The sequence below is a fragment of the Sebastes umbrosus genome, chromosome 10 (assembly GCF_015220745.1).
Source record: "Sebastes umbrosus isolate fSebUmb1 chromosome 10, fSebUmb1.pri, whole genome shotgun sequence".
Taxonomy (NCBI): domain Eukaryota; kingdom Metazoa; phylum Chordata; class Actinopteri; order Perciformes; family Sebastidae; genus Sebastes; species Sebastes umbrosus.
In genome coordinates, this window is record NC_051278.1 from 28,907,046 (window position 1) to 28,929,847 (window position 22,802).

The 22,802-nt window shown below is 42.2% G+C and overlaps 1 protein-coding gene and 1 long non-coding RNA gene across 2 annotated transcripts in view; one reads left to right on the plus strand and one right to left on the minus strand.

Moving 5' to 3' along the window:
- atp6v1ba (ATPase, H+ transporting, lysosomal, V1 subunit B, member a) overlaps positions 1-22,802 on the plus strand; it is a 38,784-nt gene that overhangs the window by 6,416 nt on the left and 9,566 nt on the right. Inside the window, exons 2-9 of the mRNA XM_037783384.1 lie at positions 11,331-11,386; positions 11,593-11,691; positions 13,037-13,130; positions 13,762-13,839; positions 14,846-14,985; positions 19,361-19,462; positions 20,996-21,093; positions 21,247-21,370. Coding sequence (XP_037639312.1) covers positions 11,331-11,386; positions 11,593-11,691; positions 13,037-13,130; positions 13,762-13,839; positions 14,846-14,985; positions 19,361-19,462; positions 20,996-21,093; positions 21,247-21,370 — 791 coding nt within the window. The remainder of the gene's footprint in view (positions 1-11,330; positions 11,387-11,592; positions 11,692-13,036; positions 13,131-13,761; positions 13,840-14,845; positions 14,986-19,360; positions 19,463-20,995; positions 21,094-21,246; positions 21,371-22,802) is intronic.
- Positions 596-21,948, minus strand: LOC119496234. The gene is made up of 3 exons (XR_005208672.1): positions 21,939-21,948; positions 21,638-21,643; positions 596-3,078 (listed from the first exon to the last, which is right to left on the minus strand). It is a non-coding gene; the product is annotated as an uncharacterized LOC119496234 (long non-coding RNA).

A 22,802-nucleotide genomic window follows, 5' to 3' on the forward strand; every position in this document is an offset into this window, starting at 1 on the left:
GGAATGAAGTGGCGTGTGGCACTGGCCATGAGCTTGCTGTGCCTGCTGCACCAGCGCTCCCTGTTGGGAGGAATGGGGCTCCCAGCGTTACTGTCGTCAGTGTGTATCAGACGCTGAGGGGCGTGTCAAAACTACCTGAAACGGGCTGCACACCCTGCACGCTGTCATTGGCTGGGGTTCACTCACCCAGCGTTGACGCAAATTTGTTTTGACGCCACTTATTTCTATAATGCATTAATGCAACTTTGGATTTTTAGCTTTTAGCGGGCTCAGTTTTAAAGCTAGAGCGAAGATACTGGTATCAAATGAAACTATAAAAACCTAAGGAATCCATCGGTACCAACCATTTCATACTAGCTTGTTGTAAAGGAGGTTAAATAACGCTCCAAACTTGCGCTAAGTTTTGGTGAGGAAAAACTTTCATGGCCATTTTCAAAGGGATGGATATGGATTCTATGGGTACCCACGAGTCTCCCTTTACAGACATGCCCACTTTATGATAATCGCATGGAGTTTGGGGCAAGTCATAGTCAAGTCAGCACACTGACACACTGACAGCTGTTGGCCATAAGTTGAGCATATTTTTATGCTAAATGCAGTACCTGTGAGGGTTTCTGGACAATATTTGTCATTGTTGTGTGATGAAAATGTGTGATTAATTTGCGATTTATCCTAATTAAATGGTTCAATCGATTGTATGTATTTATGTATGAATGAATGTATGACGTGAGCAGGTTAAATGCTCCAAAATGTGCCTGAATCACAGCAAACGGCTGTAAACTGTTGCTCTGTCAAAGCCCCATGCTTCTAGCTATTGTAACCATAGCACTCCACCACCTTTGTAATGAAACTGTTGTGTTAACCAGCTGCCTTTCTGTATAGACAGCTTTGTTCCTCTACTATACTACCCGCCAGCAAAAAGGCCCTGCAGACAAGAGGCCCCACTCCGCTCGCAAATTTGCTTCTGGTTCGAGTCTGATTACATTTCCTCACAATCAGAGCAGTGAGGTAGGGAGTCCTCTTTATGAGGAGTACCTGCGTACAGTACCTACAGGGTTAAAAGCCTGTCTCATCTTACTACACAGATTGCTTGGCAATTGGTTGGAAAGAGGCGTGTCTATCCTGGCTGCTGTTTATAACGTACTTTCTGTTGAAAACTTGATCCTAGATGGGCTTTTGTATTCAAAAACATAGCAATTGTTTCTTTCACTACACTAGGTGGAATGGAACAGCTTGTCCGGTGTGAAACTCTCAAACAAATAATGGTTTATTTTAGCAAATCCCAGGGATACCTTCTTGATCTTATTTGCTATGACCTTGATGTTAAAGTGCCAATCTCGAAGATTTTCATTGAAGCAAAATTCAGTTAAGTCACTATTTATCAGCGTATTTGGTAACACAATGGCGATTGAGCTTATGTGACCCACTGATGATATATTTGCAGTATTACAAACTGGGTGTCTGCGGCAACGTTCCCGGCAAGAAATGCTGTATTAAGGCCCGGTCACACGTGCGAAATTAACATTTGTCTGCCGTTCACTTCCATTCCGTACCTGCGAAGGGGAGAAAAAACTTTTGCTTTCGGCGACGAAGCAAATTGGCACCTTCACATTCCTGTGGAGTTCAACTTCGGTTGAACTTTCAGTGCAAATATTGGATCTGTGACTCTTAGGGCTGAAACGATTCCTCGTGCACTCAAGTAAATTGATTACGAAAACCGCAAATTGTTTGCATCGAAGCTTCGATTCACGCAAGGGTTTGCGGTGGCTCTATCAACGGTGCGCAGATTGATTTTGCGAGTGCAACTGAAGGTGGACACTAGGGCTGTCACAAGCAATCCCAAAACAATTATTGGTTTGGTTGGTTGTAATTGCATATTGGCGCTCGACAGCTTGCACCTGAGAGAGAGAGAGAGAGAGAGAGAGAGAGAATACGCAGAGCGAGGGAGAGAGAGAGAGCGATGAACGGACTTACTTATACAGTCTATCCAGAACGCACTCATTTCTGGCGAAAGATCGCAACAATTGATAAGATGACAGACATCCTTTTACTCGTAATGTTGGATATAGCTCCTGTATTTTGTGCCCACATGATTTGATCAGTTTGGATGACTCGTGCAGCTCCAGCGCGGCAGAGAGGAGAGACGTGCAGCGAGAGTCCACAGGGAGAAAGACCCCCTAATATTAATGAATCGATATCAATTTTGATTTTGAACACATCATCACAGTTCGATCAGTGGCAGGCAAGTTTCTTTTTTTTGTCTGCCACTTTTGAAATCTCTGCGCTAAATGAAGGAATAACATTTTAGATCTGATGTCATTCAAAAAACATGAATTTCTTACAAGGAATTTCTTCCTGCCTCAACGAATAGATGCCTCCCGGACGCAGAAAATGTAAATATTGCGGCGAGCCACACTTTGTCGCTGACTGGTGTGAATTCAGTGTTACAACCTCCAGATTCGTCATGTGATGCCACTGGGACCAAAAATACTTTTTCCCACAGACTTACATAGGGGAAGAGATGTCTGTAAATCAGCGGATCATTTTTTTGAGGTAAATCAACTTACGAGTTCAAACACTCTAATTAGGGGTGGGCGATACATCGAATATAGTCGATGATCGAATAACTCTGGCTTCCTCGCTTTCCAAAGCAATCCCATATGACGAAAAACTGCAAAATGCAAAGAAATCACGGCCGCTGTAAACTACATCGCAACGCTGGTCAGCGTAGTTGAAAAGCCCTGATTCAAAAGACTCATTAAGACACTTGATCCAAAATATGAACGTCCAGCTAACAGAACCAAAGCTGTCAGCCTGAATAAGTGGACAAGACTGCAGTTTTCGCAAAATTGTTCCAACAGAAAACCACTAATGAATATAAACAAGAAGGTTTTAATGCAGACAGATGCTGCAGGGACTACAAGAATCATCATATTGGTGTGATTGTATGCATCAAAGGGTTAAATCGAGCATTTATGAGGTGCTTAGAGGATATTTGAAAATATGGCGATATATCGTGTATCGCGATATTGCCTAAAAATATGGCGATATTATTTTTAAGCCATATCGCCCAGCCCTCTCAAAGCGGCTGTGCTGCAGCGCCTCTTTTCACCCCCCTGCCTCCCCACCCCCACACCCGAAAAGCCCAGTCTGCTCTGATTGGTCAGCCGGCCCGCTGTTCTGATTGGTCAACGAAACTAAACTCTTTGGACTCCGCTTCAGCTCCGCTCTAACTGACTTTGTTGGAGGGCGTGCCAAACTAGCCGCTATAGGCAGGTATTATGCAAAGTGTGTTACATGGCGACATCGCCACGTTACGGAAGAAAGGGCTATCCACTTCTCTTTATACATCCATGTTTGATCCAGTCAGTTAATGTGGTAGTATTTTCCCCGGTAAGCAGTGGCATTGATAAATACAGACATGTCAGGTACTTAAAGCATTCAATCCCATGTTTTTCAATTATCCAGCTGTAGCTGTTCCAGTCAGGCTTTATGGAACATGGCCCCCATGTTTCTTTTCATTTCAGTGCTTTTGTTTCCCACTCAGTGCTGACATGGCTCGAATTGTTTGACGATTAGTTCCTTGAGCCTGTTAAAGAATATGAACCTTAAGGAATACGTTAAGATTTCTTCAAGTATATGTTAATACACTGCTCAAGTGCCAAATGTACATTGAAAGAGTACTTAGGTAATTGTTTCAGACTGGCTGTGAAGAGATCCTTTCGTAGAGCAACTACACTGTCAAAATGGCAAACAAAATCTGCAGTCATAATTTATTTTCCATTCTCCAGTTGAGCCAACGCTAAAATAAGGCTCAGGTTATTAAAATCCAGTGGGTATCTTCATCCTGGTAATCATATGGGTTTATTGTCGGTGTTGTCTCTTGGCAACAGAACGAAGTATGACTGCCAGCACGTATCAACTCCGTAGCAGCTCAGCAAGGAAACGCTGTCCCTGGCAACACAAAGAGGTCATTCCATTTGATTTGTCTAACTCTTAAGCCTCATGTTAGTTCACATTAGAATGCGTTTTTGCACAGAACAAGGACTTTTTATTCTCTTTGGTTCCAACATGTGGTAGCTGGCCTTGTGGTCCAGCAGAGGGAGCTCTTATAATTCACTTTCAGCTTGACCTAGCAGTAAAAAAAAAAGAGGACACTAAGTGACCGAAGCCATGCTGAATGGATAATCATAACGCCGAAGGATCTTGAGAAGCAGTGTGTGGAAGTATTTTGGTTTCTTCACTGTAGATAGCAAAATTACCAACAAAGATGAGGCTGTTTGCTGACTTTGTAAAAAAGCAGCTGCCTTACTCTAGAACAACGACAAATCTGAGGACTCACCTGTGAGCTGCAATCCAAGTGAGGCTGCGGAGGCACCAGAAAGATGGAGCAACGTCAACTGTACAACCTCTTCTGACTACCTGCTTTTCACCAAACTTATCCTCATGACCCAGATGCTTGTAAAAACGCTGTCACCGATAAGACAGCGAGATTTCTATGCAAGGATATGCAGCCCATTGGCATTGTTTCTGGAGAATGTTTTCAGGATAATGACAGAACTCAATACACCATTCCAGTAGGGTTTTTCCACACATATGTGCCGGCTTGGCTCGACTCGGTTTGACTCGGCACGCCAGCCCAGCACGGCAGGGATTTGTGTCTCCATTGCAGATGGTGGCTAAATACCTTATCATTTCCTATATTCTTCACAGTAAAAGTTCTGTAGACTAGTTTTTAAGAATAGCCGCCAACAAATCTCTGCTAATTTGGAGATAAACATTACATTTCCTATAAATTCTTCCCAATAAAAGTTCCACCGTTATTTTGTTTATTTAAAAGCTTTTATTATGAAGCAGCAAAATCAGGAAATGTTTTTCAGTGGTCAGCAGTAAATAAACATCTCTCCCGTACAGCTGAAAGCGAAACGATAAAATAAAGTAGGTATCTGAAAGTACAAACGGGGAACCACGTGAGATTCAGCCAGAAGCTATAACCAAAGTACTGAAAGCTGAACACACAACGTCTCTGGTCTCCTGCACAGAAGTTGAGTCTGGCTCGCTCGCACACGCTTGTTTGAGGGGGAAAGGTGGGGGTCGTCGCGGGTTGGCCGCGGTCGGCGAGACGTCACCGCAACCCACTTGGAGGCACCGCTGCATGAAACTCACTAATCTTGTCGGTTAATAATTGGTGAACGAGGGTTGGCTATCGGTTAAAATTAGCATCCCTAATTGAAAGGTAAGACACACTCGCTGACCACCGATGGGGTGCATTACGCTTCAAATTCCGTGTTGGTTTGCTTCCATTCAAACTGGACTTTTGGAAAAAAGTGACAGCCCTGCTGTGAATTTTGTCCCCCATCTTTTACATTGTAGTTGCTCTATGAGGGGTTTGTCCTTGGCCAGTGTGAGCATGATTACAATGACCAACAACTCTCCCAACATACAAATGGCATATGAATGTTGTTTTATGGTAGACTCCGGGAAACAATTCAAACCTATCCTTTAACGATTAACGATGCTCTTCATCTCATCTTAGCTGCCATTGCCACACCTACCAGAGCCAACGTTCTCAGATTTTGGCACCACGGTTTGTGTTTTAACCAGCCACTGGAAGTGTGGAGAGGAGGGTAAATAAATGATCCTGACCTGCAGCACAACTACACAAATGTGGGGGGGCCCTGTGGTGGACTGTCCCGTGCCACTTTGACCAAGTGCAACTTTGATACTAGTGCACACTGCCACCTTAAACCATCAACTGTCAATGGAAAAGTGACAGTAACAACATGGAAACAAAGGCTGTAGAATGATTAGAAGTAAGTTTATCATGTTGCGTGTGTGCGTGTGTGTGTGTGTATGGGTGTGGGGGGGGCTGGTTGTAGGTTTGAGGCAATTAGCATTCCCATGTCCAGTGGGGCTGTGGGAATCCCTTGAAGTAGAGGCGAAGACGTGATTGTGAGGTTGCACATCACAGCAGCCACTGCTTTGTAGCGCTCATTTATTGTCAGAATGATGATGCGCCCCCATCTCCATCCCGGCTCTGACCCCCCGCCTCCCCTTGAGTTCCTCCCTCTTTCAGCTGGGAAATTGAATTGTGTTGGAATGCTCTGTGCCTCTTTTCTCTGGCACTTGAATGGGCTCTTTAGTATTTCACACCAAGGTGTCCTTCAGGGTGCGAGGTCAGGCTACCAAAACAGCTTCTAGTGGCGGATTAGGACCAATTAACATCTTTGTACACAAAGGGCTCTGGCAGCTGAACAGGCTGCAGGGTGACCCACACTGCTGTTGCATGCCAAGCCAGGGGACTGCTGCACTTGAGCTGAAGTAGCAAAAGAGGGGTGGAGAAAGTTTTCCAAACCTAATGGGAAATGTTGCTACTTCACACCTCATGGCCGTATAGCCCATTGAGCAATCGTTATCTTGTGAAATGAGAGAGCAAACCACTTTTTTTAAACATCACAGTTATACGTAAGAGGGTACCATGAACATTTTTTTTTCTTTCATATAATGATGGGCTACCATATAGGCCAGGGTTAGGCCTTTAATCCCTCTGGAACTACCCATTCTAATATTATACGCACCTCAGACTTTGTGCCACCAAATGGCTGATCAATTTGCTAAAAGAAATCAACCTTAATAAAAATAAAAAAAACTATAGGAAGTAGCAACTGATGTAATTCCACTCAGAGCCTGACAATTGCAGGAATTTTGAGGCCAATACCAATGTCAATATTTGGAAGTTTAAAAGATCCAATAATTACATATTGGCCGATAATAGAGATGTCTATGACCAACATACAGTATGTACTGAGAGGGACATTTTACAGTAGAACAAAATAAATGTGTCAGTGCTCTCTAGTGGGCAAACTAAGTCTTTATCATTTCTCTACTGTAATTTCTTGTTACTTGGCCAACGGCTGATCTAATTGTAGTTTCAACATGACAATGAAGAAATGGTTTTCACAGTTTGGCGTGGAACAACTTGACTAGCCTGCACTCAACCTCACTAATGCAGGTAAAGGGAAAATGGTTCAATCACAAAATAGTTATATAGATATTTCCATTTCTTTTTTTTTCTTTTTCCAAAGAGTAAACTCCTTATGGTCTTTTTATAGTTTCTGTATTATTGTATGTCTGTGATGGGATGTTGTGGTTGTGAAATATAGCTTGATTGTCCCAATGAATGAGGGAAGGCAATGTTACTTTAACTTTCTTTAAAATTTCATTTACCTCCTCCTCTCGCTGTTACCAAATATCTACCATTAAGATGCAGTACATTGATGAATTTCTAAGATGTTCCTGTATAACTATGTAGCCCAATTTCCCCTGCATCATTATTATTATTATTATCACCCTTCAGTTAATAGCCATGTGTATCTATTTTACTTATAGGCTAAGTGTAGCTGCCAACATGGACAGTCTGCCATTTGTTAATGGAAAAAAAGGACTGGCCATAAAAAGAAAAAGGAAAAAAAGATAACGTTGTGAAAATGTGATGGAATTTCCATTAAAGCAGGTTTTTTGTGAAAGGCATGTTTGCGTATGGGGAGCTGTCTTGAGCTTTAAGTATAAAGATGTCAATTAACTAACTATAAAGCAATCAACTTCACGCTTGGTGGGTGTATTGCTGCGGACCCAATGGTGCAATTTGGCCACATGGTGGCGCTATATACCAATGACCTTTACGTTTTGGCCTGTAACTTTTGAACTTTTAAGTCTCAGAAACACAATTCTATCAATCATTCTATTCAGTCGTCCCATAAATTTTGTAGAGAGAACATCTCTGGACCAAGCCAGAAAAAGGTGCTTTTTTTGGATTATTGGTGTTCCGTACAGTTTAGTTAAAGCTGGCCCTCACAGTTCGCTGCTCAAATACTGTGGGCAGGGCTTATATTAAAAAAATTGTCGTATCTCCTGAACGCTTTGTGCTATTAGGACCACATTTGGTGGACATACTGTATGTAGATATGATATCTGAGTGATCATGGCAAATTTGGTGCCATTTGGGCAATAGGTGACGCTGTAGCAGCATCATTTAACTATATGTATGTATGACTATCCTTAGCTTATCTCGAGAACTGTTCATCCAATCAACTTCATACTTGGCGGGTACAAGCAGCCATAATGTGGTTCTGGAAAACACTGCAATCAGCACTTCCGGGGACCAAGTAAACGGCCTGTTCTGGACGGGCATGCTCTCTCCGAACCGGGCACTGCACTAGTTGTAATAACAATAATTCTTGGAGCGGTTGTGAAGTCATGGACTGATCTTCACTGGGGAAAGCCATACGGTGGTTGGATTTGTATTTTGTGTAGGACAAGTATACTTTGCTCAGTGTATGGTGCTCCCCAAGTGTATGAATTTACATGGTTACATATGGCTGGTTGGCTACATGGTTATGGGGATCTGCATTTATACCATCCAGTGAAGATGAGGATATTGTATCATGTGTTGCTATTTCAACATAGCAGGTGTGGGCTATACCGATGAAATCCTCTACTGTGGTTAATGTTATTTAGCAATATTAATGTACATCGTAATATAGTACATTTTCTGGAAAATTGGAAAAACTGTTTATGAATAACAGAACCAGAAAGAATGTCTGTGTTGGCCAATCTACCACCATACTTCATCACAGCGATGCAAAAATCATATTAAATGTAATATAATAACGTATTTGATCATTTAGAAAAAAAACTTTTGGCTGGTATATTTTACTAGAGCCCAATCATTAATATATGACCGATAACTAGTAAAATATGAATATTATATTTATTTAATTTATTAAATATATGTGTGTGTTCAAACAGCTCATTTGAGTGAAGCTGTATGTTGGCTGTTGTAACATGGCACAATATTAGTACAATTATTAAACCATGTTCTCATTCAATAACTTGCCCCTCACTGCAGAGCAAGGTCTTGTAGAACAAACAGAGAAATGTGTGTGAGAACTTGAGTCATTCACCAGAATCTGGGCCCTGAGGCAGGAACTGAGATAAAGGAAGGCTGTTTAGAGTAAAACTCATTTTATTTTGGAGAGGAAAATGTATTTGTGGTGCCCTTGGTTTTTATCATCACACTTGAGCTATCTTTTCTCTTGCTCTCTCAATAGTCTCTGCCCCACCCTCCCACCACCACCTCCCACTCCACCCTCAACACACACACACACACACACATACACACTGTCTGCCTGGCTAATAGAGGGTGAAATGCAGGTGTGTGTGTGTGGGAAATGGCTGCAATACTGTAGCGCATTGACAGGTTATTTTGTTGGCCTCTGCCTAATTAGTGGCATAGTGGATGCACCCCGCTAAGCTTTAGTGCTTTATGTTCGTACCAGTCGGCTCTAATTTCCTCGCACCTTTGATATTGGCCCCGAGACTGACGGCTCGCACATAAAGAGGAACACCAGACCATGATAGAAAACCCGGTGGAAACAATACGGGTCTGCAGATGTGCACGGGGGCCGTTATGGGGGGCGTCAATGGATTTGTTGCAAACTCGACGTTAAATCGGCCTCCACGTCAGCAGAGTAGGGATGCTGATTTAGAATTCTTTTCTGACCGATAGCCGACCCTCTTTAACCGATCATTAACCGTTAACCGACAAGATTAGTGCGTTGCATTCAGGGCTGCTGGTGCCTTACAAGCCGCCCAGCTGCAACGATAAGCCGATGCACAGACGGGTTGATTCGATCATTTATCACCAGCTGCAGCGTATGAGCAAAACAGACTGAGTCCTCAGTTCACCAGTCCATGAGAGTTACTATAGCAGCCACGACGCTGCGTGCATTGTCGCAGCCACTTTCCCAGTAAGAGTCTCCGCCGCATCATTTAGTTTAGCTGCAAGCTTGTCAGCTGCGTGTCTGCCTGTTGTAATCTTTCGGGGTTTCCGCCGGTGTGTTGCAAGCCCGGCGGCCCGCTGTGTGTACGATGATGAGTATGAAGCTAGCAGTAACGTTATAACTGTGAACGTAGCAGTGCAGTGTGTGTGGTGAATAAATGTGTACCGATTCATGTTAAATCAAGCGGTGCCAAATTTCAGTACCTTAGCATGCATCCGAGTGAGAGTATGAGCCAGTCGCAGTGGCGAGCCAAAAGCTGTCACAAGCGGGGTTAACGTTAAAAACTCAACGCTGACAACCCTCGCTGCAATATTTGTAATGCAAAATGCAAAGCTGGCCAGTTGTAGCCTCGTAGCATTTATTCACCGACAAATAAAGTGTACACACACTGTCTGCTACACTTTTGTTCACAGCTATAACACCACACACGTACACGGTCTGTCAGAAACTCGCTGAAGTTTCACTGCGCTGACCGTATGTATGTGACTACGGTCAGCGCAGTTCACTACGGTGAACTGGGGACTCCGTTGTCTGTTGTGCTCATACACTGCGAGGCACAAATCTTGTCGGTTAACGGTTAATAATTGGTTAAAGAGGGACGGTTATCGGTTAAGAATTTTTTTTCAAAGTTAGCATCCCTAATCAGATGTGTGTTAAACTATGCCCTGGAGACAGACTGACGTTCTAAATGCGTAACAATGTTGAAATTGAAACTTAAATTACATGTTTGTTATTACAGAGAGAGTAAATTATCAACAAACAAAAAAAGTACTAGTATTGGTATTGGTTCAAATGCGAACGGTGCTCAACCCTAAAAATACTGCTTATCTTCTTAACAATGACCGAATCCCAGAACGGCATGCATTTGGCAAGAAATTACCTCTACTTTGTGTGATGGAAATGAGGGAGCTTTAAGCACAAATTGAGAAGCAAATTGCCATTTCACCTCATTGAGGATTAAAGAAATACACAGCAGCTAAAGTTCAGGGAAATGGCAATGTGTAATGTTTTCCGTGACATATTTGATGTGTTGTGTCCATTGAGTTCTAGGAAGTTCTTTCAGTACATTTTGCTGCAGTTATTATAGTTTAATGTTGGGGAAGGCCACAGGCTATTTCCACTAACCTTCATCAATGATGACCCTTCAATTAGTGCTCTATTATTGTGAGGCACAGAACTAACCACATGCCTGTGTAATTGTACGCAACCATACAAGTGAATTTCATGCATTTTTTCCTGACATTTTCCTGCCTTTTGACATTCGGGCCTCGAAGTGCATGAAAGCTGTTTAAATCTCCCCGTGAAAGGTCAGCTTGTCATTATTAACAGTATTGGTTGTAAGGGCGTCTACTTATTCTCACGTGGATTGGTGGCTTTCAGTCGTACAAAGAAATGGGAATATTGTCAGTATTGCCTGCGGCATTATCTTGTCTTGATGCCTGTTGGAATAAAGAAATGAATGGACTATGAAATTCTTCTCTCTTTCAGCCTACTCTACTGTGTCGGGTGTAAATGGACCCTTGGTGATCCTGGATAATGTGAAGGTGAGGCTGAATGAGTTGTCATATTACTACTACTAATACTGCTACTACTACTAATAATCCATTTTGAGAATTTATTAAAGAGGTTGAGAGTGTAAAAGCAGTGTCTTCACAAGCCAATGTACATCACCACTAAATATTATAATATTCTGATCTATTTAGTTTCCAGGTAGCTGTAGTGAATCTGTGTTGATTCTCTTTTGAATTAGTTCCCCAGGTACGCTGAGATTGTCCACCTGACGCTGCCGGATGGCACCAGGAGGAGTGGGCAGGTACTGGAGGTGATTGGAAGCAAGGCAGTGGTCCAGGTAAGAAACAATCCAAAAAGTGCACCTCCTCTACAGCTGAAAATGGTTCCCAACATATTCACAACTTACTCCTTGAGTGAGTAATGTTCACTAAAACCACGGTACCCAGCTGTTTTAGGAAATTACCGGGCCTTTTTAAAAACATTTCAAACGAGGTATCTGTGAGCCGTTTTCAAAGATTCTCTCCAAACATGTTTTAAGACGCATGAAAGATTTTTTAAGATAAGATGAAGCTTTATTTATTCAATTCAATTTATTTTTTATATAGCGTCAAGTCATAAGAGAAGTTATCTCATGATGCTTTTTATTTATCCAGATGGAAATTGCACTACAGCAGTTTTAAAGTTTAAGTAGGTGAGATTGGAGCAAATAAAATTTGAAAAAAGTTATTTTTATAATCCTGACAGTAGTACATGAAACGGGTAATCTGAAAAGAAATCATGTTCCTCTGTGTCCTCCGGTGACCCTAACGGCATCTGCGAGATTTCACAAACCGGAGGAAAACAACCAGTGAGAGATGATCTGGAGTCTGCTGCCCAGCTGCCGTCTATGAGAGTCCGACATTCGCGAACTCTGACCAAACGGTCAAACTAGGCAGCGCTGATCAAATATGAATCAATATTCTGTTACTGTAATGCCTATTTCTCTCCTCAAATGTTTACAAAAACATCTTGTAGTGTACTGTTTAGCTGTAAAATGAAGAAGTTTGTGACCCGGCAGCCATGTTGAGATCTGCTGAGGAAATACCAAGCACCGCCCACCAGCCGGAGCACAGCCAATAGGAACGCTCTCTCTCTGAAATTACCTAGAGGCTAGATTTTCTAAAGCCTGAAAACAGAGCCATGAGGTGGTGCAGAAGTCTAGTTTTCTCTCAGAGCACTTAAATTACAATATGCTGAAAAGGTTATTATGGAATTTTTGCCCAATGATGCCAAAAACGTGTTGCCTACTGAAGCTTTAATATTGTGTTCAGAATTATTTAGTTTATTTATTTTTAGAATTTTTTTCCCCCCAATTTTTAACAGTTTGGAATGCTGAATTCCTGCTGTCACTCTACAGTTGGCTTTGGGAGGGCTGCAAACAGAGTGAATGTTTTGCCAACTATTTGATGGATTGCCATGAAATTTCCAACAGATATTCAAGATCGTTCGAGGACACATTCTGACGACTTTGGCGATACTCTGACATTTCCCTCTAACTTCACCAGAGGGTCAAAGTATTTCCTTGTGCTGTGATATAATCTCTGATCTGGCTCAAATAATGTGGACTCCCCCTTACCTGTACCTAACCTAACAGAGAAACTTTTTTTTTTTAATGTACTGGCTTGTCATGTGTGTTTGTTCAGGTGTTTGAGGGAACGTCAGGCATCGATGCCAAGAAGACTGCCTGTGAGTTCACTGGCGATATCCTGCGTACCCCGGTGTCAGAGGACATGCTCGGTAAGATCAACCTGATTTCACTTTGCATATTTAATCCAAATTTAGCATTATATAGCATTAAATAATCCTCTGAATAGGTTCAGGTTTTGTTTACAGCTGCACAGTGCCCCATCCTTTCTGTCTTTGGAACACAAAGATAATCATTTTAGAGCATGTTGAATGCTGTTTAAAGTGTTATACTGCATTTTCCTTCAATATGCTTATTTTACTTGCGTTTTCAATCTACTCAGTAAATGGTAAAAGCAAAACGACACTGAATCAAACCCTTTTTGTCTGAATGTTCTCAATCAGTGTGATTATCTCAGTACAGCCCAAGGTTACATGGATTTCAATAGCAGTAGAAAGTAAACCTGCTTTTGTTTTTGAAGTATCATTAATCACGTCCATGAATTTATAATTACTTGTACTTGTTACTTGTAGACTCGACAAGAGCCATCAGAGCCACTCTTATCTGTTTAGAGTCTGATACAAAACAGAATAGATCAGATGTGGTTGGAAGCGTCATCTAATGAATTTCATTTTATCTGTGTTTCTTAGCAATTATCTTTGAATTCAACTTCCAGATAAACCGTTATTTAATCAAAAAGAAAGACTTCATCTGCCTGGCTCAAAGGAAATCTTTCTCTTTCAGGGCGTGTGTTCAATGGCTCAGGCAAACCCATCGACCGCGGGCCCAACGTTCTGGCTGAGGACTACCTGGACATCATGGGTACGACTTCAATGACCTGTCGCCTTCCTATGTTCTAGGTTATGTCTCTCACAACCATGCTACATTAACAAAGCACTTTCATCAATAAGAAATAAAATATGCTGGTATAAAAATGTGCAATTTTTACACATTAAAGGGGACATATCATGAAAAATTCCCTTTTCTCAGTGCTAGTTCTTGTCTCATCCATCTGGGTATCTGGAGCGCCTACCAACCCTCAAACTGTGAAATAAGACGACCCAGTCCGTTTTTTGTGGGCTGCCTAGATCAGAAAATTCAACAAGCCAATCAGATCTGGCTCCCCTTCCTATGTCACATGCAGGCTCATTAGAATATACCGCCCACAGCTTGAGAACTACCTTTGTAAAGGTGGACCGTATTTTTTCTCCCAAGCCAATCAGAGCAGACTGGGCTTTTTCAGGAAGGGGGTCTTAAAGAGACAGGCGCTAAAACGAATGGATGAAATGAAAGGAAGTCTTAAATGCAGCATATTGTTCAGTCATCTTGAAAATATGATGTGCTCCTAACAAGCGCTACTGCAGCCTCTGTGATGAGGAAAGATGATCCGTTACTCTCTACTGATTGGTTAGGATATAACCCCTCCCAACAGACATTGCCTAACCTGAACACGGTGTCTTGCTTGATGAATGAAGTGAAACAAAATGTCACTTAAATCTGTTATTATCAAGCCTTGTAATCTCTGGCATTGTGGTTCCAGTCCAGCCGCAGCAGCCAGCTGCATCAGTGCTTCATGGAATGTGACTTGGCATTTGTTTACTGTGCGTACTTCCAAACAGCAGCCAGATCAGAGGCTCGGCCCCTTTGGCTGCAGGCTTTATGTGTGCTGTACAATTTGTTCACTTTGTTTTATAAACAGTATTTCTAGCAAACAGCAGGAAGCAAGTTGATCATAGAGTTGCCAAACATAATTATATAGATTTTATTAATTGAAGCGAAATTCCTTAATTCCAAAGCGGATTCCTGACGGTGATTGGTGTTTTTCCAGGTCAGCCTATCAATCCTCAGTGCCGTATCTACCCCGAAGAGATGATCCAGACCGGCATCTCAGCCATCGATGGCATGAACAGCATCGCCAGAGGACAGAAGATCCCCATTTTTTCTGCTGCTGGGCTGCCCCACAACGAGGTGAGACCACCAAGCCAGTTCATTTCATCAGCTTCAGGAAAACATTCCTCTGGTGCCTGATTACCAGCATCCTGGGAATATGTTCTGAATGAAAGTAAAGTAGTATCAGACACTCAGCATCAGTTGGGCTCTAGGATCTGAGATTAACTTTTTTCACTTCTTGCCACTGTGACAGGCAAGTATTTTTTTTGTCTTTTGAAATCTCTGCGCTAAATGAAGGAATAACATTTTAGACCTGATGTCATTCAATGTTCGATATATTTTATAAAAAAAACATTATATGCATGGTAAATTACAGTGTTCGAATTACACCGTGGCTTCCAGGGAGCCCTATTTTTTGGGGGAGGGAGGGTACTGTACTGTACTTTGTTAGTGTCATCTATAGTGGTTATTTGCATAAAAACACAATTCAAATGATTATTTTAATATTTGCTTTGATTAAAAAAAATCTTGGCAAGCTGCTTAGAGCTAGTGTTAGGAAGGTAAACAGGTCATAATTCTCTCTCTAAGATCTATTTTATATTACTGTGAAAACATCTCCTTCAAACAACTGGATTCATTCAAGTGTCTCGCCAAAAACTTAGTTATACAAGACTACATTTGAACACATCATGATAATGTTGTAATTTACCTTTCTCCCAATCGTCATTTTTCCAAGCAGAGTTTGAACGCCTCATAATAATAACTCAGTGGCACCTCTGTTAACGTTAGTAGCTCTGTTATTTAACCAAGCAGGACTGTGCTGCCCACCGGCTGCTAAAAGTTAACGTTACTAACTCTCCTCCTGATTTCCTGATTTCAACAAGGATTTATTGTTCACAGTGTCGCATTATCACGGAAAAAATAGGCTGCGTCCCCTCAGGTTTAGTAGTGCCATGCTTTTGAGCGCAGTTTTTTCTCTCCGCCGTGGCTACGGTCCCAAACAAACTGAAACATGATACGGCGTGCGTATGCGTCACTGTGCGTGCGTATCTGTCGGAAAGCATCTATACAGAGGAATTGATAGTCAAGGAGGTATGAGATGCCAAGGAATTGGACAACTAGGAACCCGTTCTTAACGGGAACAGGTTCTCTATTCCCATCTCCCATAGTATTTTACCTGTTTGCCAAAGTGGCGGATGGCCTGACGATTTCACCCACCAATGACAACAATTTACCTGTATTTGGCAGGTGGCGGGTGCTAATTTCAGACCCTGGTTGGGTCTGAAGACTACAAGTTTAAAAGTAAAAAAATCTACAGGTGTTAGAAAGAAGGGATCTTACCAGACCTCTGTAGCCCGCCGCTCAGCTACTTGAGGCTACATTAGCCGCTACGAGTATAACACACCCGAATCTCTGAACTGAGCTGTGAGCAGTCTGGGCTCAAGATTTTAACCAAAGAAGAATTTGTGGAATGAAAGAGATGATCCACAGGGACCGCCAAAATCAACACTAAATGAAAGTTCCTCGTAGTAACTTTACGCAAACGGCAAACTGGCAATAAACTCAGCTACTAGCTCTACCTGAAACTGAGCGGGTATACGCGTTCCTAAGGTCAAGAAGGAACCTCCATGCTCCAATCGCATTATATTTTCTATAAATAAAAATGTTTTCCACTTAGAGTGCCAAAATCTAAAGAGAAACGCTTTGGGACACGTTCATGTTTATTTCTGTGGCAGTCTCACAATGGAAATGTTTAACATTGATGAGTCAGGTCATTCATGTGTGTCAGCTGTTGTCCTCTGTGTCGCATGACACGCAATTTGACTTCTACTTCCTTTTCCAGGGTTTTTCATGCCTCACAATGGAGATGCATGACTCAGTTGTCCCGCATAAATGACAATGTGTTACATACTAGAATATCACATGTTGTGTAAAAGATGTTCAGGTGAAGTAAAACATTTGACATTTAGCAATTCCTAAGATTTTAGTCCTGGTTGATTTAGAATTTCTTTGTTGAGTGAAATTGATGGAATTGTGCTCAGAGTTTAACAATCTGGAGTCTTTGGTTGCATCTGAAATTCCACACTAACATGCTATTTATACACTAAAACAGCTTAGCATGAAACCAGTAGTAGGTGAATTGCACACTATCTCTGGTGAAATATTACAGTATGAAACGCTGGACACTATGCCGGCATAAATATCCCGCAATGCAATGTGGTAGTGATGACAACGTTGATAACAGATGTTGACAGACAGCTCTGTAACGTCAATACGGCCGCCGCTCTGCACTGCTCTCATACCGCTGATAACATCACATCGTGGAAGCGTAGCACCCCCCCCCCCCCAGGTTAACACTGTTAGCACCGTTAGCCGCTAACCTCAGTCTTCGCCATGTTGAGAGCCGTGTGGAGGCAACCCCTCTGCTCTGAATATGGTATTGAGAACCGAAGGGGAGTCGTTGTGTTATTTTTCAGCGAATTTTTGTCACAGTAGGACTGCTTTGGAAATCGTCCAAAGGCAAAAAAAAAAAGAAATAAAATTAAATAAAACAATAGCCACAAAGATAACTCCATTGTATTTGGCGAAACAAGATTGATTGATTTCATCTACTGAAGCACTCCAGCACAACAACACAGTTGAGGCTTGTTGTGTGATAGACCATTGGCTGTTCTTGATGCTCTTCAGTTAAAAAAAAGAAGAAACCAACGTGTATTCTTCTTTTCACTCCTACAGTCCTGTACACATCAATGCTCAGGGACGAAATGTAATGCGTTACTGTCTCACAATGGTTTGCAATTGTCAGGCAGTAACGGCATTGTACTACAAATGTTCTGATATCCACTAAAAACCTTATTTAGAAGTTGTTATGACAGCCAAACATAGAGCACCTTGACACAGGGAACAAGCCTGTGTTTATCTGCCACCATCAGTTATTTCACAAACTGCAAGTAGAAATGTTCCTGTGTAAGTAGGAGCAGTTACAAATATATACAAAAGTAATGAATAATAAATACATTTAATAAATTGAGGAGGTCTGAGTATGGTTCGATTCAGAGGGGTCTGAGTTCTTCAGGAGTGTTCACATTATACGCAAATAAATGCTGACTAATTACTCTGAGGTCATTTGGTGAGGCTGAAAGGGACCAAGTGTGAAAACACCTTCTGAGACAATTTTAGGTTTAAAATGTAGAGAAGCTTTAAAAACACCCCTTAAGCTCTGGTTCAGCCTTGGCGCTCTCATCAACCTGGTTTCCAGCAGAAGCAGCAGGCAGCTGTTTTCAGAGTGAAGCCACTGGACATCAGACAGACACATTGAGCAACACATCTGGCTCTTTAGCTTCTAGTCTGCTTTAATATCAGAGTGGTTGGCAAAAAAACAGCGAGGCTCCTAATGCTTGATCTGAACTAGTATTCTAGTGGAAATGTACAGAGCAAATCTGTCATCGCATCAGTTTCTTTAATCACATCTCGTGTTTCTACGAGCGTAAACCGAGCCGTCAACCTCGGTCCCGTCCGCAGTGTGAAAATGAACGATCAAACGGTTCCCGCTGTGGAACCGGCCAAAACAACCACCCCGGGTGTTGTCCCCCTAATGATGAGCCGCTTGTCGTGCCGTTGGGATGGTGTGAAAACTCGGCTCATTGTTTCATTAAGCGCATGTCACAGAGGTCATGCATGTGCTGGTCTCCTCTATGGGCCAGGTGCCTGAACCCGGGGTGCATGCAGAGGTCAGGCCCGATCAACGCCGCGGCCGTGACATCATGTGATGAGCGTGAAATTCCTCTTTCATTCCACAAATTCATCGAATCCACTTGATTTCTCAGCTTCAGTAAAGAAAGTGGTCGTGGATAGTCGTACGACACATTTATTAAGGAATAGATACTCTTATTGATTCAATGAAAAGTGAATTGATCTACTGATACGTATTCTCTGTGCTCTCTACTGAAGATGGAACTCTTGAGTTTGATTTTTTAAATAATTTCCTTAAAATAAAAATAAGGTGTGCAAAGCCAAGTAGGCTCTCAGTGTGTCGGATACATTTTTAGTAGTATTTCATATCTTGTGTTGCTCATCTAGTTTTCAGCTTGTGAACATGAATTAGGCTAAAGTGTTTCTGCGTCTCAATGACATCTTTGAGTTTGAGTAGTTATTTATAACCTTAGGTACTTGCAAATGTTGGAAGCTAAATCTAATTAGATTGGATAAGGGCTTCAAAAGGATTTGGGTTCAATAAGCAGACTCAATACTGGATTCAGAATCAACCAAATGCTGGCGAATCCAAAGCCTACTTGACACCCAACCTCAGACAGAAAAAGAAAGTTATCATTGACCTTCTGTCAGGAATACACGCCGCTTCATTAAGTCATCAAAGACTGTGTGTGTGTGTGTGTGTGTGTGTGGACTTTGAAAACTCTAAATCCTCCTCTATGTGTGTTTTTCTGGCTCCCAGATTGCCGCCCAGATCTGTCGCCAGGCCGGCCTGGTGCAGAAGTCCAAGGATGTGATGGACTACAGTTCTGAGAACTTTGCCATTGTCTTCGCAGCCATGGGGGTAAGCAGACGCCCCTCTCCCCCCCCCATCTGTGACTCTAATCCCCTTTTAACCCTGATGTGACACCCTGTCCCTTCTCTCCCGCCCTGCTCTCGGTCTTTTATTCACCAGGTGATTTAACCTTTAAGTCCCTCTTGTTCCTTCTGCTCCTCTAAGCGTGTAGACACGTTACTAATTCAACAGGCCCTTTAACGCTGTCAGCAGCCCGGTATCAAGTTCTCTCTCCTCCTCAGCTGCTCCTCCTGTTCCCCTCCCCGGTGGTGACAGGTTGACCCCTACCAGAAACACACACACACACACACACACACACACACGCACACACATGCACACACATTTGCTTCACTAGCTAAATACTAATCCTTCCCTCTTCCTCTTCTCATACATTTCACATCCCATCGTGGTAAGTCTAGCGGGAGAGTTGAGGAGCAGTGTGAACAGAGATTTATACAAGTCAACACATTGGTATGCATTTTTTTATAAGGACAATTTGAAGGACATAGTGCACACAGTAACAGCAATGCATCTGTTTAGTGGTAAAAAACAACAAAACAGGTTAAATCACAAAACCTTTCTGTTGACCCAGAGTGTAAGACTTCTATTGAGCTATCAATGAGCGTTTTAGCCCCGTTTCTTATTTTTAGTCAGTTTTTGACTGAACTCTGACCGTGATGAGACTTACCAAAGAAGAGCATGAACTTTGGTTTTTAGTTTTAACCTTTTCCATTCCAACCCTCTCTACCTGTTTTGTCTTTTTGTAGGGGGGTACAGGGGTCTTTAGGGGGAGATAGCAGGTCAGCAGTAGATGTCACATAGAAGTGGTGTACATCATCTGAAAGCTGGGAACCTGAAGATTAATTTGAGATGCAGCTCAGCACTGTGTGTCAGGCTCTTCTCGTCATAAATCAGAAATAGACGTGAATTAATTAAAATAAATTGTGAAAGTGTATAAGAGCTTAGAACATGATGATTGAAGTAAATGATGGCCATCCCCATGCTGTATTAGGTCTCAAGGTGCTGCAGCAGTTTTTGATTTGGTGCTAAATGTAACAATTTTTTTACCGCTTGAGAATTGATAAAAATGATCAATAATCCCTCCAAAATACCACATTAAGACACCAAGACCCTGAGGAACGCCATAGAAAAAGCCATGCTGTGATTTGGTTTCAAAAACTTTTGACATTTGGAGATTTCTGCAAGAATTGCCATTTTTTTGGCGTTTGGATGGCGAGCACTTCTGTTGTGTAAACTGCTCAGTAACCCCCTTATTGTCAATCTAGCTAGTAAAGCCATCCATCCTCTGAATGCTCTAGGTCTCTAGTTTGTGGCTGTAAAGTTTCACGAGGCTGTAATTATCCTAGAGGTCACCACAGGTCATTTTATACAGTGAAGTCGAGTTTAAAAAAAAATGTCTCACTACAATGAAATGGCTCCTATGAGGACTAACATCATCACGTTACACATTCAATGTGATCTCTTGTGAAAACGGTTTAAGGGGAGTTTCAGCTAAGGTGCCTCCGTCTCATTTAATTTCAGGTCAACATGGAAACTGCCCGCTTCTTCAAGTCTGATTTTGAGGAGAACGGCTCCATGGACAACGTCTGCCTGTTCCTCAACCTGGCCAACGACCCCACGTAAGATTCAGTCCGATCTCATTCCAACAATCAGAACGGTTCCTGTACCAGCCAGTCCCAGTCTGTGTATGCTGTTTACAGTTAAATTCAGAACTCATTTTGTTATGTGTAATATAGAATAACTTACGTTTTTTTTTTTCTGTGACCAATCAGCATCGAGCGTATCATCACCCCTCGCCTGGCGCTGACGTCAGCCGAGTACCTGGCCTACCAGTGTGAGAAGCACGTCCTGGTCATCCTGACTGACATGAGCTCCTACGCTGAGGCTCTGAGAGAGGTACTGTCTCAGACACACTGCTCACACACTGTGCACCATCTGCAAACAAAGCAACGTGTTTTACTCCTGGATCTAGTGTGGTTAAGGTAGACTAAACAGGAAGATACTATTTTCTTCCCAGTAAATGGACACTTGGTAAGTAGACGCCGTTGAAGATGTGCTTATTAGGTGTTCTCAGCACGAGTGACGGGCTCAGCAAATTAACCAGAATATCCTTTATTTTCTGTCCATTTAAGGCGTTTACAGGAACACCTCTCATTTTATCACATAATACTTTACCGACTTGTAACCACCTCTGAAAGAATTAAAAGGCTTCTGAAGTCTGGCATTTTTAATATATTTTCTCTTACTGTCAACAAATCTGATGAAAACTTGTAGTTTCCTAAAACAGCAACTCACTGTAGTTGCTGTTTTAGTGCTCATGGTATGGGTGTCACGATATACCAGAATTGACTGTGATATTTAAAAAAGGAAACATTGATATCATGTTAATAATACACATATGATAATATTGTGTAAATAATCCAGCACTTCTTAATTCATTTTTTGTATATACAGTTATGGTTACAGACTTAGAACTATGTCTGCCTTACTGTCCACTATATTCAGTGTTATCTTCAGGAGGGTGTCCAGCAGCAGTTAAAGCGCCACACCGTGTGGCAGCCCGTCAACATAACACACTAATGTAAATCCTCTGCAGCATTAGCACAAAGGTGATAGACTCACTAAAGTAGTGTGCTCCTTGCTGAAATGTACGATAATGTGTCCTTCCTTCATACCTTAACTTCATTCTTGTCCGATTGGCTTTAAAAGGAAATACCCCCACCCTCCCTACCCCCACTGTCCTCCTCTCTTTGTGGCGAGGAGTCAAGCCCCTTCGACTCACTTTTGTGTCTCGGTAATAATTCTTTTATGTTGTACAGTTTGCTGTGTCAATATGCCGGCAGCAGAATGCAGGTTTTTTGAATGGTGCATGTGCATATGCGGTTTCCCTTCTTGCATTCGCCGTCCATAACCTTGGCACGCGTACGCCGCGCCAATAGTCTGCTAAGACCCAGGCAGCAGCACCTACAAAGAGCCAGGAGGACATTAACATTTAACTTCTGTTCCCATTCAAGGCACCTGAAGGTTGAGTTTTTGCATTGAATATACAGTTCAGAAGTGTTTAGCCTGCCCATTCACCTTTGACTCAAGGATGAATGGGGTGTATTTTCTTTTCCCTCATGCTCTCAATTCACTTGACTTTGGGGACAAGGTATTTGCTTTTGGTCATTTTTGTAGAGGGCCTGAAAACAGAATGGCAACATTTCCAACCAGCTGTTTGCCTCTTGTGAAAGCTACTGAAGGAGTTAGCATCACTTGACCCTCCAACTGTAAATGGTTTCAGCAGATATTTGTTTTTTTTGTTTATTTGGAAGAGTACAGCAAAGAA